Consider the following 19,245-nt stretch of genomic DNA (forward strand, 5'->3'; position numbering starts at 1 on the left):
CCTTCCTCAGCACCTGCCTACGGAACCGACTGATCCCACACAGACTCCAAATTACATTCCAACCAACAAAATTTGGACCCAACCAGGACAACCAGTACCTACAACAAATCCGAAGCCTCCAGCAACAGACCTCCTTCCGGATCCTCCGCCCCACCCTTGCAGCCATGCGTCGCTACCTACATTCCTCATTCCTGATGAAGGGCTCTGGCCCGAAACGTCGAATTTCCTGTTCCTTGGATGCTGCCTAACCTGCTGTGCTTTAACCAGCAACACATTTTCAACAATTGAATGTTCACTGTAAGCCTCGGAAATGCTACCTATAAAACTCACGACTGATACCTGCTTGCTTTACTATCAACCCCGCTGAAGCTGTTTTGAACAGTGACTGGCTTGGAGAGATTCGTGTTTTATCTGGTTCAGTTAGACTTCAAGCTGAATTCATCGGAAGCCTGCGAAGAATATGCTGAGCTGAAGTGAAGCCTGTTAAGAACAGCTGTCCAGCTTATCACTCCCATTCCAGAAAAGAATGCCATCTCTCATAGAGCATAGAGTATGATGTATTTGTTCTTTTGAACGAGTGATTGAAAAAACTTAAGTGTATTTTTAAACAAGCGGTACCTGTAAGACAACTGCGTGACTTGAGTGACTTTGCTATAATTATCAAAACATCACAGTAACAGATTCACCACTCTAACATTGAACTGGGAACCAATTTGATTCAGTAAAGAGTACAAGTGGGCATGTCAGGAGCACAGTCAAGATTAGAGTAGTGCTGGAAAAGCACAGCAGGTCAGGCAGCATCCGAGGAGCAGGAAATCGATGTTTTGGGCAAAAGCCCTTCATCATTTTGCCCAAAACATCGAAAAGCTGTGCTTTTCCTGCACTACTCGAATCTTGACTGTAATCTCCAGAATCTACAGTATCCACTTTTGTCTATGATGTCAGGAGAAGAACCAGGCACATCTAAAACGAGGTGTCACCTAGTTCCCAACAGTGGAAGCAGCATACAAGGCTAAATGATCCCAGAACCACTGGATCAGATCCAAGCCCTGCAATCCTACCATATCCATTTGTGAATGATAGTGAACAATTACACAATGAAGAGGAGGTGGCAGCTCCACAAATATCCCCATACGAAATGAAGGAACCAAACACATCAGTGCAAAATACAAGACTTGAAACATTTTCAACAATGTTCAGCCAGAAGTGCTAATTGGATGATCCATCTCCGCTTCCTCCATAAGTCCGCCAGCATCAAACATGTCAGTCTTAAACCAATTCAATTCACTCCATCTGACCTGATGAAACACTGAAAGGTACTGGATACTGCGAAGGTTGTGGACTCCAATGACATTATGGCAATACTACTGTACACAAGCACTGCAGAGTACGTCATGCCCTTAGCCAAGCTGTTCCAATACAGTTACAATGCTGCACAAAAACTTCCTGAAAATGTGGAAAATTGTGAGATATGTCCTAGGCAAAACCAGCTAATTACTGCCCCATCTATTCTCACCATCATGAAAGTGATGGAAGGGATCATCCACAAAGCTACCACGTAGCACTTGATTACCAATACCCTACTGACCGATGCTCAGTTTGGGTTCTACCAGTACCACTTGGCTCCTGCCCTCATTATGGCCTTGGTTCAAACATGACAAAAGAGATGGAATTCCAGAAGATAGAATGACTGCACTTGACGTCAAATCCATGTTTGAGCAGGTGTGGCATCAAGCAGACTTGGCAGAACTAGAATTAGGGGGAAAAGCTCTCTGCTCACATCAGCGTAACTAGTAGAGAGGAAGATTGTTGTGGTTGTTGGAGCTCATTTATCACCAGAACATCACTGCAGTAGTGACACTGCTGGCATCCTAGTCCAAACCATCTTCAGCTGCTTTGTCAAATGATCTTCCCTACATCATAAAGGTAAGAAGTGGGTAGATCACTGATGACTGCCCAATGTTCACTTTTGAGATTCTGAAGCAGTCTACATCCAAATGCAACCAAACCTGTACAATTTAAGAACATAACGACCACTAGGAAGAGTAGGCAATTCAGCCCCTCAAAACCACTCACAGCTGATCTCAACTTGGCCTGAACTCCAGTTGCTTGTCCACTTTCCACAACCCTTAAACCCATTAACGAATTAAAAATCTGAATACCTTTGCTTTAAATTTACTGGATATCCCAGTATTCACTATTCTCTGGACTGATGCGTTCCACAGATTCATGACCTTGGGGAGAAGTAATTTCTCGTCTCTGCTTTAAATCTGCTACCCATTATCCGAAAACTATGGCCTCTCGTTTTAAATTGCCCACATGAGGAAACATCCTTTTACTATCTACATTGTCAATCCCCTTTTGCACCGTGTGTCTCAATTAGGCCTTCTATCTCAATTAAGCGTAAATGCCTAAACTACTCAACCTCTCTTCAAAAGACAAGTCCTCATCTTTGGAATCAATCTAGTGAACCTCCTCTGATCTGCTTCCAATGCAACAACATTCCTCACGTAGGGGAACCAAAATTGTATACCATACTCTAGGTTCAGTCTCATCAATTCAGTTGAAGCCACACACTCCTCCTTTAATACAATATTCCTTTAGGAATAAATGCCAACATTCCCTTTGCTTTCCTTATTAATTGCTGTTTGTGCATACTACTCTTCTGCAATTCATGCACAAGGACACCAGATTCCTCTACACTGAAGCACTCTGAAGCTACTCCCTATTTGGATAAGTTGTCTTTCTATGTCACTAACCAAAATGGATAACCTCACTTATCCATGTTAAGCTTCATCTGCCAAGTTTTGGCCAATTCACCTAACCTCCTCATATCCATTTGTAAATTTCTTATTTCTTCATTACAACATTATTTCCCACCTAATTTAGTGTCATCTGAAAATTTGGCTATAGTACTTTCTATGCCCACATCCATTTCATTATACAGATTGTAAGTAGTTGGGGCTGAAAATGTGTTGCTGAAAAACCGCAGCAGGTCAGGCAGCATCCAGGGAACAGGAGATTCGACGTTTCGGGCATAAACCTGAAGAAGGCTTATGCCCGAAACGTCGAATCTCCTGTTCCCTGGATGCTGCCTGACCTGCTGTGCTTTTTCAGCAACACATTTTCAGCTCTGATCTCCAGCATTTGCAGACCTCACTTTCTCCTCTAAGTAGTTGGGGTCCCAAGGAACAAACCCTGTGGCAACCACTAACAGCTTGCCAACCAGAAAAAGATCCATTTATATCTCTCTCTGTTGGTTAGCCAATCCTCCATGTAAGCTAATAAATGATTCCTAACCTGATGTTATCGTACCATGTGTATTAACCATTTGCAGTACTTTATCAAATGTCTTCTGGAAGTGCAGCTATACAACATCTACAGAATTCCCATTATCCACATTGAAAATGTAGCAGGCAAAGAACTCTAGCAAATTAGTCAAACATGGTTATCTTTTATAAAACTACGCTGACTCTGATAGATTATATTTTACTTTCCATGTAAATTATTATTAACAACAAAGACCACGAGGGCAATGCTAGAATTCTGAATGAGTCCTTTTTATTTGTATTAACTGATAAACAGGATGTCAATAAAGTATCACTGAAAGCAGAGACAGTACAGGCAATGGCTGATATACAAATTAATAGAAACAAGGTATTGGAAAGGCTATGCTCTGAACATAGGATTTAGGAACAGGAAGTAGGAGCATGAGCAGGACAGTCATTATTCAACTTGATCATGGCTGATCTTCTACCTCAGTGTTCTTCTCACACAATCACCATGTCCCTTGATGCCTGTACTATGCAAACATCTATCGATATTTGTCTTATTCTTGCTTAGTGACAAAGCCTTTACAGTTCTCCAGGTCAGAGAATTCCAAAGACTCACCACTTGCTGACTGAAGAAATTCTCAGTCCAAAATGGCCTACTACTTATTCTAAGAATCTGTCCCTGATTGCAGACACCACCCCAAGCCACGAAAATCATCTTGCCTGCAGCTGCCCTCTTGAGCCCTATAAGAATTTTACATGTTTCAATGATATTTCTTATCCTTCTAAACTTTAAAGAACACAGGATCAATCTCATCAACCACTCCTCATAGACCAATCTGACGATCCCAGGAATTAGTGAATATAGTGAATATTTTTTGCACTCCTTCCTTAGTCACAATGACCAAAACTGCAGCAAACTTTTCAGGCATGGTCTCAGCATGGTTCTGTAAAAATATAGTGAAATTTTTTTACTCTTGTACTCAAGTCCCCTTGCAATAAAGCCCAACATACCATCTTTCCTAACTGCTTGCTGAGTGGCATGCTAGTTTTCAGTAACTTATGAAGAACACCCAGCATCCTTTGAGTATCAACACACACCAATCTCTCATCATTTCAGAAACACTATTTCTGTTTTGCCTACAGAGGTGGAAAATTTCACATTTTCCACATTGTATTCCATTTGCCACCTTCTTATCCACTTACTTAGCTTGACTAAGCCCTTTGCAGCCTCTTTGCATTCCCTTTACTTACTCCCATCTAGTTCTGTTTCATCAGTATTTGGAAACTTTATTTGATCCCCACAAACAAATTATTGATCGAGATTGTGAGAAAGTGGGGCTCAAGCACGGTAATACTGCCCTCATCACAATATGCCACTTTGAGAATGAACTGTTTATTCCTACTACTTTCTGCCTCTTGACAATTCGCATTCCATGCTCTTGTATTATTTAAAATTACTTGAATCTGCTCAAAATTATTAACTTCCTGCCTGGACCTCTATTAGAAGCCTTCTGAAAATCCACATATACCATGTCATGAAGTGCCCTCATAAAATGAGCTGGTTATGTCCTCAAAAAACTACAGGTTATCAAACATGATATCCCCATGTTGATTCTGACCAATCCTACCATTATTTCCAAAGTTATCATATCCTTTAAAATGAATCATTTTACCCTACCATGCTTGTCAGGTTAGTTCCTGTGTTCTCTCTCCCTCCTCTCTCAAATATTGGGAAGGATACACAAAAAGAAAATGGTTGAGAGGTAGTGGGGTTACATTTGCTGCATTCCAATCTGTAGAAGCAGTTTCAGAGAATTTTGAAGATTATCTACATACCACTCTCCCTAAATCTAGTATTCCATTCAACACTCTAAGATATAGATAATCCAATCTGGGGAATTTACCAATTTTCTGTCCCATTAATTTCTGCAGTACAATGCTTATTTTTCTCAGTTCTTCATTCTTGCTAGTCCTTGGTTCACTAGCATCCCTGGAAGTTATTTTAAATCATCGTCTATGGAGACAGATATAAAGTTTTCTTATTCTTATTTTCTTATTTCTTATTTAGTTTTTCTTATTCCCTTCATATATTCCCCTTTATCTGCCTGTTGAGGGCCCACACCAGCCTTTGCTAGCCTTTTCTTTTTACACACCCATAGAAGGTTTTACAGTTAATTATTTACACTTCAAACTAATTTGCTTTCACATACTATTTACTTTATTAACTTCTTGGTCTTCCTGTTCTGAATTCTAAAATGCTTTCATTCATCAGACTATTTCTTTTAGCAACTTTATAAGCCTTTATTTTCGATCCAACACAATATTTAACTTTTCTTGTTAACCTTTTTTAGATGACTTCAGTAGAGTTTTTGTGCCTCAACACAATGTAAATTTGAGTTTTGCTAAAAAAAGTACATTTTGTAAATGTTTTTCATCTTGCACTATCAAGGCAATTCAAATCTACCAATGTCAAGGAAAAATAACATTTATATTGCAAAAGCGGAGAGTGCTGATAGGTTGGCAAGTGGACTCTGAATGGTAGAGACATTGTGATGGAGACTGCACCTGTTAATTAACAATTGTCAGCAAACTGTTACTTGCTCAACATCCTATTCCAGAAAACCATTTTGTACACATTCTAGGAATTCAACACGCACAGTTCTAAGTTTTTCTATTCTGTACATAGAGTAAAACCCCCCCTTGTTCACAATTCTCTAATTTCCTAATTTATATCATGCCTTACATCACCACTACATTCTGGTAGTCTATAAACTACTCTAACCATTATTTGATACCTATGAAGTGATTCTTCATTTTTATTTTTGGATCTATGATTATCTGTTAGCGACACACTAAAACAGCTCATCTTATATTAACAGCACGACCCCACCATTGTTTTCTTTTGATCTATCCTTCCTAACTTGGAATACCTTTGAACATTCAATTTTCAGACTTGGTCACTCTGCAGCCACACCCTTGTAATGGGAATTAAATAATATCTGTTGATTTTCATCTATTCATCTACGTTGTTGCGAATGCTCAGTATATTCTTTTTAGAATCAAATTGTACTCTTTTTACTATTTTTATATCTTCCAGCCTCACCTGCAGGTGCATTCTAAGCGGTACACTCTGCCCTTTTCTACCACATGCAGATTACCAATTGCCTTGCTTTTTTTGGTCTTACCTTTTTCCCCTCACTCTTTAAATTGTAACATCATCTCTCACTTAATCCCTCTCTCCCATTATTTAGTTTAAATCCCTATCTACTATTGCATGACTCAGTTGAAGAATGGCTCAAGCATAGTTCAGATGATGACCATTTCAACAATATACTTACCTCCCATTTGCCCCAGCATTGGTGTCAATGCCCACACATCCAAACCCATTCTCAGACTTGATTTTTGGCAGCCAAGAAAATTTCAGGATTAACAGTGCACGACTTCAAGGTCAAAGGGATGATAATGTTGCATTATACAAATTAAGAGACATTCAATGATTTATACTTACTGTTTTACTTTTTTTTAAAATCAGTTGTGGCACAAAATTTTAATTCAAAGCAATTTTAATCAAAACAATTATTGCCATCTCTCATTTGCATTACATATGCCATATCTTCTGGAACAAACCTAACAGTAGATAAACAGCAAAAACATACCTGACCATATCATAATTCTTTGAAAAAAAAATTCAAATATTTAAATAGCTTAAGAAAAGCTTCAAGGGTAGAGTTGACTGACTCCAACACAACACAATCAGTAAATAAAATAAATTGCAAAAATTACAACTTCTCTTGTCTTCAACCCAATTACCAAATACAAATTTGGAATACTACTTACTGTAAAGAAAAGATCCATAACTCTGCTGTCCAGAAGTGTCTCTCGCCAGGATTCTGTTGGCTTCAACATCACATTTTGGGAGGATTCAAACATAGCTATATAATGCCTGCCCAGTTATCTGGAGTCAAGGTCAATAGAGGAGCATTACTGGGGAAAATACTTCCTAGCTACAACTAAGATGAGTTCAGAGGGAGAATGTAATGGAAATAAACTTTAAGCCATGTTAAATACATGGAATAACTGCAGCATGAGGACAAGCAATAAAAGCATTTAACTGTTCAGAAACAAGACCCACGAATGGTTGCAGATAAAAGTTTGATTACAATCATGTGGCATTCCATTGTGATATGATCACATGAATAAGCACAGCAACTAAAACGATAAGGGGGGCAGCAACAGGAGCTTTAATTAACAAATGCCTTGATTTGTGATATTACAGCTTCTTTCCTTCATGATAGTCCCATGACCATTTTTAATATACACTAAAGTTAAACACACACTTATTAATGACAACTGCAGTCATTAGTCTGTGACATACTTTTAATGCTGCACTTGCACATGCAACAGGTGTCAGTCTTGGCTGAGTGGTCATACTCTTGCCAGAGTCAGAGATCATGGGTTCAAGCCCTACTACAGCGACTTGCGCATATAATAACGACAAATGCTTTATTGCAATCCTGCGCGTGTGCTGCACTGTCAGTGATGCAGACTTTCATATGAACCATTCAACAGTCTTTCCGTCTTAGGTAGTCGGGGGAATTCTCATGACAACATGTAAAACGCAGAAGTTGTACTATTCAATTCAATCCTTGAATTGAATAGTACAAATTACCAGTTACTTATCTCATTGCTGCTAATAGGGACCTTCCCTCACAAAGAAAAATGTCATATTTTCCTACTTAGAACAATACCTTCAATACATTTCAAAAATACTGCATCAGCTGGAAAACATTTCAGAGGCTTAAAAGGCTTAGATATACATTTCTCTCTTAAACTGCAGACTCAAAATATTTAAGACCATAAGAAGTAGGAATAGGTATAATTCAAATCAGCCCTTCAATCTTGCTCTACATTCAATAGGATCATGGTTGATCAGACTTTCCTCTTATCCACTCTCCTCTAAACCCTTGTAAGTTGAAGTTTCTAGGAAAATAACATGCCAACTTTATTTAATTCTTCTTGATGGATTCTCTTTGGACCAACCTTGGAATAAAATGTGACTGTTTTTGATTAAAAAAAACACAAAAGCTGCTTAAAGACATATTTCCATTGTTATAGAATGTAGAGACTCAAGCACACAGACAAAACCATTCATGTGAAGATCTCATACACCAGCAAATTAGGATTTTCATTTTAACATAAGTGACTGAGCAACACACAGACTCTACATACCTAATAACAGAAAAGGCAAGATTAAATTGTCTGTTTGCTATTATTTACAGCTGACTTGAAAATAAAATTCAATGCTTTATTTTAAAGAAAACTGACAAACGACCAGCATAATTTCACATCATTTAGCTCCAGTAGAAGTAGTTACTCAACATGACCAACAAATGCATGCAACAACCTAAAAGCACATAACTATGTTTCTTTTGTGAATACCAAAATTAATTAACACGCCACTTCATATAGAGACGTTAATCTCTGAATCTAATCTCTGAAACTGATTGTGATGGGAAAGCTAAACACAAGTAAAAATCCTACATACCTATTAGCAATATCTTGACTACTGCTGCTGGAGGTCTGGCAAATTTTACCTCTGACTAAAGTTACGTGATAATTACTTTATACGTTTAGAGAAAACTGTGAAGTGCACATAATAATAACAGCACAGCTGAAGAGCATCCCACTTGAAAGGAACACCTATATATAGCTTGGGCCTGCTGCACTCATGCATTGTTTGGCTATTCTGACTTGGGAGGCATTCCACAGATTTTATTGTGCTCTGGCAAAATCTATGCGCTCATTTAGCCAAGATTACAGGTAGCAGCTTAAACAACAATAGTTTTGCACCCTTTGAGCCACAAGTTACATCAACATTTGGCATGCAATTATTTTACAATTAAATGTTAGGCAAGAATCCCATGATAACCACAGATAAGATTTAAGCATACATACAAACAAACTGAATTCACATCAAAATAAATCTCTCTTCCCAAAAACACTAATATAGGAATCACAAATACAAAGATCTGATTAAGAGATTGAAAGTAGAAATTTGATCCATACAGTAAACACTTAGCTTTAATACCTACTGCTGATTAAAACAATAATGAAGATCACTTAAGACGTCTAGGATGTAAGAGAGCTGTAAAACCTCTCCATGATCACTACAGACAACTGCTCAAATGCAATATATGGGTTTTTCAGTTTGTTAGACTATGGACAAAATAACCACTTTCTCAAAGTTATAAGATGTACCAGTAGTAAATTATAGATAGCTTAGCTAGAATTAAAATCAAAATCATCAAATTTTAACTTGTGCACTTGCCTCAAATGATCAGAACTACACCAGACAACTCACGATCTCTTCAAAGCAGTTAGATTTATTGGCACTATTTTAACCAGCCACAATATTTAGCAGTCACATCCTGTTATTTTTAGTAAGACAATTCATACTAATGCACTGATGACAATTTTGGCACCATAGGATTGCTATACTATTTAGTTCACAACAACGCTCAAAGAACTAGCAATCATTAGTTACATAAAGGTATATGAACTGAGTGTAAAGGATTAACAGATAAACCATCATATTTTTGCTTATACTAGTACAATCCAACATAAGGGAGAGCAGCATTTTCTCCGACATACTTTCCCTGGAAAGTATGTCGGAGAAAATGCTGCTCTCCCTTATGTTGGATTGTACTAGTATAAGCAAAAATATGATGGTTTATCTGTTAATCCTTTACACTCAGTTCATATACTTTCCCTGGAAAGTATGTACTTGTTAAATCCACCATTTTATAATTATCCATTTTGACTGTGCAGTCAAGGGTCAATCAATTTTCAATCTTTGTTACATAGAATTTTCTCAAACAACCATAACTTATAGAATGAAAAACTAACAACAATTTAATTTGATTATTCTAAAAAGTGCCAAACTGCAATTTACAGTGCTTTCTCTTCCGGTTTATTTTGTTCTTTACTACTGAAGATATTGAATCCTTACTTAGTACTGCTTCAGAGGATGTGTACTGCCCACCATCAAAGTCCACAACTTCAGATTTGCATATTGGCTGGTTATTTGATTTTGGGAACAGGCCTCGACACTGAAATCAAATCCTGCCCTCACCCAATTATGTTATACAAAAAAATTCCATCAGAAAATGATCAATAATCTGGAATAAAACAAAGAACTACAGATGCTGAAGGTCTGAAACAAAAAATAGAAGTTGCGGGAGAAACCCAACAGGTCAGGCAGCATCTGCAGAAAGAAAGCAGAGTTAACATTTTGAGACCAGTGAGTCCTCTTCAGAATGGGTTGGAAAGAATTGGAACTCCAGATCATCAACTCTTCTCCAGCCAAGGATGCAATGCCCCATCCATCTCTTCAAGTTATATAAGCTAACAAATCAGCACAGAAATTCTATTCAGGAAATTTGAGAGTCCTATCGCTGAAAGACAGTGTCTCTGTGGATGAAAGAAAGTGGAAGTTCACTTCAGCCAAAATTTGTTAAAAATACTCTCCAAACAGTCAAGCTTTATTATTTCTCTGATCACAAAACAAGCTAACACCACAAATATAAAACTGAAGCTTGAGAAAGGATATAATTCGGTGGAAGGAAGTTCCAGCTCAAGACTTGGTTAGCGAGTGCAAGGTAACGCTGAAATACAGAAGACATCTGGGCATTAAGGTTTTCCCGTCGGCTGAATTCCTGAAGCACCTCAACCGTCAAAACAAATATCTGTCGAAGGTCATCCTCCTGTATTTTTGGTAACAAGAGCAAAAATAAACACACACGTGATCTAGTTAAATTCAATACTAACAAGTATTATGATTCTGACTGTCTGATTTTTATTTAAAGCCAGGAATAAAATCTATTATAGTGATCCTGTCTCTCTGCCTTCATTTTATCTAATGTTCTGGGAAAACATGCAGAGTAATGATGAAAAGAAACATTCATCTCTGGAAAAGAACAAACAGCTTCAAACATGAGTAGTTTGAGTTCAATGTTATGTTCTAGTCTGCTTTGGATTGCATTTCCTTGTTTCTCTTTTATTATTTTGAATTAGGCAACCAGCAGCAGTATAGAAATAGCACAATTTCTGTTGATAAGTTTGGTGTCCTCCCTGATGGATCAGCTATCATTTAAAGGTGAGCAAACTCACCTAATTTACAAAGTGAAAATCTGAGGTATATAAATCATCAAACTACAATGCAACGTCCCAGATTTGTGCTGAACTAGTTGATCTCAAAGAGGATAAAATGCACTGAAATTGTTCTTTCTACCCCTCAGCTGAGGACAGAAAAACTAGGTCAGATTCTTGTCCATGACTGTTGATTAATAATTCTGTTAGAAGTACATTGACTAAAATGGGCTAAGAGGGATCTTGTGGCAGAGTGGTAGTCTCCCTACTTCTGAATTAAGAGGACTGGATTTAAGTCCCAACTGCTCCAAACATGTGTCATAACATCCCTGAACAGGTTGTTGTGAAAAAATATTATAAGATTGGATTGGGTTACTTTGTGATGCAGCCTCGTGGTTAAGTATTTTCCAAATGGGAAGCCTTCAGAAATGAGATAAGAATCCAGAGAAAGTACATTCCTGTCAGGGTGAAAGGGAAGGCTGATAAGTATAGGGAATGCTGGATGACTGAAGAAATTGAGGACTTGGTTAAGAAAATGAAGGAAGCATATGTCAGGCATAGACAGAATAGATTGACTGAATCATTAGAAGAATATAAAGGCAGTAGGAGTATACTTAAGAGGGAAATCAGGAGGGCAAAAAGGGGACATGAGATAGCTTTGGCAAATAGAATTAAGGAGAATCCAAAGGGTTTTTACATATATATTAAGGACAAAAGGATAACAAGGGAGAGAATAGGGCCCCTCAAAGATCAGCAAGGCGGCCTTTGTGTGGAGCAGCAGAAATGGGAGAGATGCTAAATGAATATTTTGCATCAGCATTTACTGTGGAAAACAATATGGAAGATATATACTGTAGGTGACATCTTGCAAATTGTTCAGATTACAAAGTAGAAAGTGCTGGATGTTTTGAAATGGTTAAAGGTGGATAAATTCCCAGGACCTGATCAGGTGTACCCGAGAATTCTGTGGGAAGCAAGAGAAGTGAAGGCTGGGCCTCTTGCTGAGATATTTGTATCATCGATAGTCACAGGTGAGGTGCCGGAAGACTGGAGGTTGGCAAACGTGGTGCCACTGTTTAAGGAGGGCGGTAAAGACAAGCCAGCGAACTATAGACTGACCTCAGTGGTAGGCAAGTTGTTGGAGGGAATCCTGAGGGACAGGATGCACATGTATTTGGAAAGGCAAGGGCTGGTTAGAGATAGTCAACATGGCTTTGTGCATGGGAAATCATGTCTCACAAACTTGATTGAGTTTTTTTGAAGAAATAACAAAGAAGATTGATGAGGGCAGAGCAGTAGATGTGATCTATATGGACTTCAGTAAGGCGTTCGACAAGGTTCCCCATGGGAGACTGATTAGCAAGGTTAGATCTCATGGAATACAGGGAGAACCAGCTATTTGGATACAGAATTGGTTCAAAAGGTAGAAGACAGAGGGTGGTGGAGGGTTTTCTTTTCGGACTGGAGGCCTGTGACCAATGGAGTGCCACAAGAATCGGTGCTGGGTCCTCTACGTTTGTCATTTATGTAAATGATTTAGATGCGAGCATAAGCGGTACAGTTAGTAAGTTTGCAGATGACACCAAAATTGGAGGTGTAGTGGACAGCGAAGATGGTTACCTCAGATTACAACAGGACCTGGACCAAATGGGCTAATGGGCTGAGAAGTGGAAGATGGAGTTTAATTCAGATAAATGCAAGATGCTGCATTTTGGGAAAGCAAATCTTAGCAGGACTTATATACTTAATGGTAAGATCCTTGGGAGTGTTGCTGAACAAAGAGACCTTGGAGTGCAGGTTCACAGCTCCTTGAAAGTGGAGTCACAGGTAGAGAGGATAATGAAGGCGGCGTTTGGTATGCTTTCCTTTATTGGTCAGAGTATTGAGTACAGGAGTTGGTAGGTCATGTTGCGGCTGTACAGGACATTGGTTAGGCCACTGTTGGAATATTGCGTGCAATTCTGGTCTCCTTCCTCTCAAAGATGTTGTGAAATTTGCAAGAGTTCAGAAAAGATTTACAAGGATGTTTCCAGGGTTGGAGGATTTGAGCTGCAGGGAGAGGCTGAACAGGCTGGGGCTGTTTTCCCTGGAGCGTCGGAGGCTGAGGGGTGACCTTATAGAGGTTTACAAAATTATGAGGGGTATGGATAGGATAAATAGACAAAGTCTTTTCCCTGGGGTCGGGGAGTCCAGAACTAGAGGGCATAAGTTTAGGGTGAGAGGGGAAAGATATAAAAGAGACCTAAGGTGCAACTTTTTCACGCAAAGGGTGGTACGTGTATGGAATGAGCTGCCAGAGGATGTGGTGGAGGCTGGTGCAATTGCAACATTTAAGAGGCATTTAGACAGGTATATGAATAGGAAGGGTTTGGAGGGATATGGGCCAGGTGCTGGCAGGTGGGACCAGATTGGGTTGGGTATTTGGTCGGCATGGACAGGTTGGACCGAAGGGTCTGCTTCCATGCTGTACATCTCTACGACTCTATGACATTTAACTGCAATGCTCATTAATTTGTTATTTGCTGAAGGGCAAGAGGGCAAATCCAGCACATAAAGCTGTACCCTCAAAGAAAACAAGTAGATTCTAAATGACAGCCCCAAAGAAACAGACTATACAAGTGGGAAGGAGTGTTGTCAAACTATTCTCTATGGAATGGTGTAAATTATTGTGTAAAGTCAAAACAAAACAGAACGACAATACTCATTTAGAGTGCATGATCATTTTGTAAATAAAAAGTCACATGAGCAAAGAGAAGAAAAATGTAGTTACAATTCCAATAACATCTGGTCCCACAACAGACACTACAAGACTATATAACTTTCTCCCATTTGGGGTTCTTCATACATTCTTATTTTGAAACTATTAGAAGGTAAAATAAACATAGTGACTCCAGCTGCACCTGTCTTTTATTTGGTTTCTCAAGTTAATTCAAAACATTTAGCTACTTCTCATGCCTAACTCTCTGCTTATTTCTCATTGTTGCAGCAGCTTCCAGATATGCTGGTATCAGGTAAAACAGTTAAGGTGAAGAGTGAAATAACAACATCACGTCTTAGGGGAGAAGTGCACCCTGCCAAAGTTTAGGATATATTTAAACTTGGACTTGTGATTATCTCATGATAAGCACTAATGACAAAGAGACACAAATGCAAAGCTTTGAAATATTAAATGAATATTAAAGGATGAACTTATTATAATTTCCAGATCTCAAATAATGGTCCAACTCAAAGATGGCTAGACATAATGGTCTGTGCATTCAGATGTATAGTTTCATTACTTCCTAAAACATATACCATTTTATTTTAAGATGCACATTAACACAAACTTTACCTGAAATATTCTCTTGCAGCTTCCATGGAATTCCATACTGAGACCAATGTTGCTGGTTTTAGTGGAACTTGAGAACTCACTTAATAATGCTGTGAGGATTGAACATGCCAATGTTTGCTGCAAGACAAGTTCAAGTAATATTAACATTTACACTTATATCATTTACAACTTTAAAAACTATACAAACACCGAATATTGCAATAATGCATTATAGTACCACCATCCTAAAGTTGCAAGTCTGTGTATGAAACGAAAAAGACAGGTTTTTTTTGGGGGGGGGCGGGGTACGCAGGGGCGCATGGAAGCTGAAAGCAATAGTGCAGAGAAGAAATAAGTAAGGGACAGGAGAAATGTCAGATGCTTGAAAGAACCTGCAATACCTAGACGAAATGCCACAGGCAGTAGAATTGCCACAAATTTCCCTGAAATATCAGTTTCTGTTACTCTCATGAGATGTGGGTGTTGCTGACACAGCCAGCAATTATCGCCCATCCCTACTTGCCTAGGAGGTAATGGTGAGCTGCTTTTTTGATCCATTACAGTCCATCTGCTCTAGATGGGCCTGTAATGGCATTAGGGATGGAATTCCAGGATTTTGACCCTACATTAAAAGAACTGTGGTATACTTCCAAGTCAGGATGGTGAGTAGTGTGAAGGGGAACTTGCAGGTGTTCTCATACATCTACTGCCTTGACCCTCTGGATGGAACTGGTCATGGGTTTTGATATGTGAGGAGCTTGGGTGAATTTCTGCAGTGCATCTTGCTGATAGTACACACCGCTGCCACTGAGCACTAAAGGTGGGAGCAGTGGATATTTGTGCCAATAAAGCAGTTTGCATTATCCTGGATAGCATCGCGCTTCTTGAGGGTTGTTAAAGGTATGTTCTTTCAGGCAAGTGGGGGGTATTCATTCCATGACAGCAATCATTACGTGTTCATCAAAAAGAAATGGAGAAAAGCAATCCAGGTGCTTTATATATTAACCAAAGATAAATATAGCCCTAAAAGGTGGTGACTAAAAGCTTCGTCAAAGAGGTGCACTTTAAGGGAGGACCTCAAAGGAGTTGGAGGTGCAAAAGCTTCAGAAGGGATTTGCAAACAATCAGCTGAAGCCATCATTATTTACAGGGGAGAGAAAGCATTGAAAGTGATTCAAAATGGTCATTCCAAGAATGCATCACATTTCCCCCTTGAGTTGTTGCATGATTAATGCATGATTTCACAATTGTGTAAACCTGCAACAAAGCCATGACGCCATGACACTTTATGTCATCGCTTATTCAGCAGCATTATTTTTATAACTTACAGGGAAGGAACGCAATTCTCCCCCTGTAGAATGGTGACACGAAGGTTGAGATAATGGAACTGGGGTACTTAAGGGGCCAGAATGAAAGGAATGTAGAATCTGCCAAGGATTGAAGGCTGATGTAGCTTAAAGAGATAGACCGTGGAAGAGTTTAAATCTAAAGCATTTGAAGACCGGGAACCAATACAGATCAATGAGCACACCAAAGATAGGTGAAGTGTAACTAGTACATAGACACAAATTTTGAATGAAAGGTTAATGAGAGAGCAGTAAAATTGTTGAGTCAGAAGGTTGAATGAACAACAAGGAGTGAATAATATCACGAAGGTGGAAAGTAAGTCATCTTGTTAAAGAGGATATGGGGTCAGTAACTCAGCTTGGGATCAAATAGAATTTTAGTATTGTAAACAAAGTTTGGGAGAAGATTTGTAGCTCAGGAGCTGGCCGGTATATTGCGTTCAGGTCGACGAGTGCAATGCCTCTAGGAATTCCTGGCTGTTCTCTGTTTGGCTTGTCCTATAATAGTAGTGTTGTCCCAGTCGAACTCATGTTGCTTGTCATCTGAGTGTGTGGCTACTAAGGATAGCTGGTCATGTCGTTTTGTGGCTAGTTGGTGTTCATGGATGCGGATGCAAGGACTGCACAAAACACGACATAGGACAAACAGGAAGACAGCTAACGATCCACATCCATGAACACATCCACATCCACATCCACATTCATTGGAGTTTAGAAGATTAAGGGAAGACTTAATAGAAACTTACAAGATAATACATGGCTTGGAAAGGTGGACGCTAGGAAATTTTTTCCATTAGGCGAGGAGACTAGGACCCGTGGACACAGCCTTAAAATTAGAGGGGGTCAATTCAGAACAGAAATGCGGAGACATTTCTTCAGCCAGAGAGTGGTGAAATTCCCGCAGAGTGCAGAAGAGGCTGGGACGCTAAATGTCTTCAAGGCAGAGATTGATAGATTCTTGATGTCATGAGGAATTAAGGGCTACGGGAAGAATGTGGGTAAGTGGAGTTGAAATGCCCATCAGCCATGATTGAATGGCGGAGTGGACTCGATGGGCCGAATGGTCTTACTTCCACTCCTATGTCTTATGGTCTTAACACCAACTAGCCACGAAACGACATGACCAGCTATCCTTAGTAGCCACACACTCCGATAACAAGCAACATGAGTTCGACCGGGAAAACACTACTATTATAGGACAAGCCAAAAAGAGAACAGCCAGGAAATTCCTAGAGGCATGGCACTCATCCACAGATTCAATCAATCAGCACATCGACCTGGACCCAATATACCGGCCACTACAGCGGACAGCTGGAACTGACAACTGGAAACGGCAGATACAAATCACTATAAATGCCGGGGGAAACATCACAGAAGTGCTTCACAGGCGGCTCCCAAGCACTGAGGATGTCACCTAGACAGGGGACGAAACCTCTTCAACGCAAATTCCCAGTTCGGCAAACAGAACCACAACAACAGTGTTGTAAACAGGCAGTTGAATCTCTCACTGTCTTGGGAGGGGAAATAATCCATGGTGAGGTTACAGATTTTGTAATGGCACTTTCCAATAACTAACTGGAATAATTGCTGTTCATCTAAACTTGCTGCCAGATAGGTAATCTACTATCACCAAGGCAGTGGAGGGTGCAAGAAGGATAATGAAAACAGTACTTCATTATTTCAGTGATGTCTTCCAAGATTATACATGACAGTTAAATGGAAGATGAGGGTAAGGAACAACCCTGGGAGCAACTACAGAGATAGTAATGCAGGGGTGAAAAGTGAAATTAGTGCTGACAGCATCTGGCTATTCCAGAATACTAAGACTAGAACTAAGGAAGACAGTAAGGTGGGCAATGAGAAAGTGACAGTGAGTGAGGACAGTGTGGTCCACTGTGTCAAAAACTACACCTCAGCCACAAACAAGAATAGTGAAACTGTAACCCAATGAGAAGTTAATAATTTGAATTAGCATCTTTAATGTAGTAAACTCCCCAAGGTGCTAAATAAAGGTAAAAGTGATTTGTGCCTGGACCAAAGGCAACGTCAAAAGATAAAATTCCTTAAAGTCTTTGAAAGAGTGGAAACACAGCAAGGCGGTTTGATTTAGGGAAAGAGTTCTATAATGTCACACAGAGACAGCTGAAGGTTCTAGTACTGAAATAGAACAGAGGAAAAATGGGATGCAGAGGTGACCAGAGGCAGAAGATCTGAAAGCACTTGTTGGCACATAAGCGTGTATGAAGTTGGCAAAAAAAAATAACAGCTGAGGCAAAGAGTGTTTTGGATCATGTTAAAAAAAACATTTGTGCCATCATGTCCACACCAATGAATACTAATCCTACAAACAGCAAATTCACCTGGACTTCGATACATGGGATTTGCTTTTTTTAAAATTGATATGCAGTGGCAAAAAAAAATACAAGATTGCAATTGTTCCTTCCCTGTAAGTTATAAAAATAATGCTGCTGGATAGGAGATGGCATAAAATGTCATGGCTTTGTTGCAGGTTTAGTGTTGCACACACAATTGTGAAATCATGCATTAGTCATGCAACAACTCGAGGGGGAAATGTGATGCATTCTTGGAATGACAATTTTGAATCAATCTCGATGCTTTCTCTCCCCCTGTAGATTTATCCCAAAGATCATTGTCAGCATTGTTATAACTTCAAAGCAATTGGCTAGAAGCCCAGACCATATGGTGCCAAGGTGGGGTCTGCTGAAGTGTTAATGTTCAAAGCTATGTCTGTGAAGTCAATGTCTAGAGGGAAATTGCTATGTGTCTTCCTACCTAGTTAATCACAGTACACGGCAAGTATGCTACCAGTGTGTTTCTATTTATACAGCTGCACACAACAGCTGAAGTAATGCTGTTGGGTCAGCTGCAGCATTTCAGTTCAGAAGCACCACTCATGAGTAATACCTTGACCTTGGTAGTTTAAGTGTATTCAAACCCAGTCTGAGAATATTAAGATATATCAAAACATTGAATCGTTGCAGTATGGCAGAGTCAAATTTTAACAGATCGCAAAAGGTCAACACCTCATCAAATTTATGTGGGAACGAAATAGTTCATAAAGCAATCGTTTGTGAAAATTACACTAGATTCAAAACTTTTCCATGATTAATAACATGCTCATAACCTTGTTACTTACAGTTTGACA

At 39.3% G+C, this 19,245-nt stretch overlaps 1 protein-coding gene across 5 annotated transcripts in view; it reads right to left on the reverse strand.

The window, feature by feature from the left end:
- xpo4 (exportin 4) overlaps positions 1-19,245 on the reverse strand; it is a 245,986-nt gene that overhangs the window by 59,832 nt on the left and 166,909 nt on the right. For all 5 annotated transcript variants that reach the window (XM_060826076.1, XM_060826077.1, XM_060826078.1 and 2 more), the window contains 3 exons: positions 14,755-14,871; positions 10,885-11,038; positions 7,113-7,225 (listed from right to left, as the gene is read on the reverse strand). In XM_060826076.1, the coding sequence (XP_060682059.1) occupies positions 7,113-7,225; positions 10,885-11,038; positions 14,755-14,871 (384 nt within the window). The remainder of the gene's footprint in view (positions 1-7,112; positions 7,226-10,884; positions 11,039-14,754; positions 14,872-19,245) is intronic.

The sequence above is a fragment of the Hemiscyllium ocellatum genome, chromosome 6 (genome assembly GCF_020745735.1).
Source record: "Hemiscyllium ocellatum isolate sHemOce1 chromosome 6, sHemOce1.pat.X.cur, whole genome shotgun sequence".
Lineage (NCBI taxonomy): Eukaryota > Metazoa > Chordata > Chondrichthyes > Orectolobiformes > Hemiscylliidae > Hemiscyllium > Hemiscyllium ocellatum.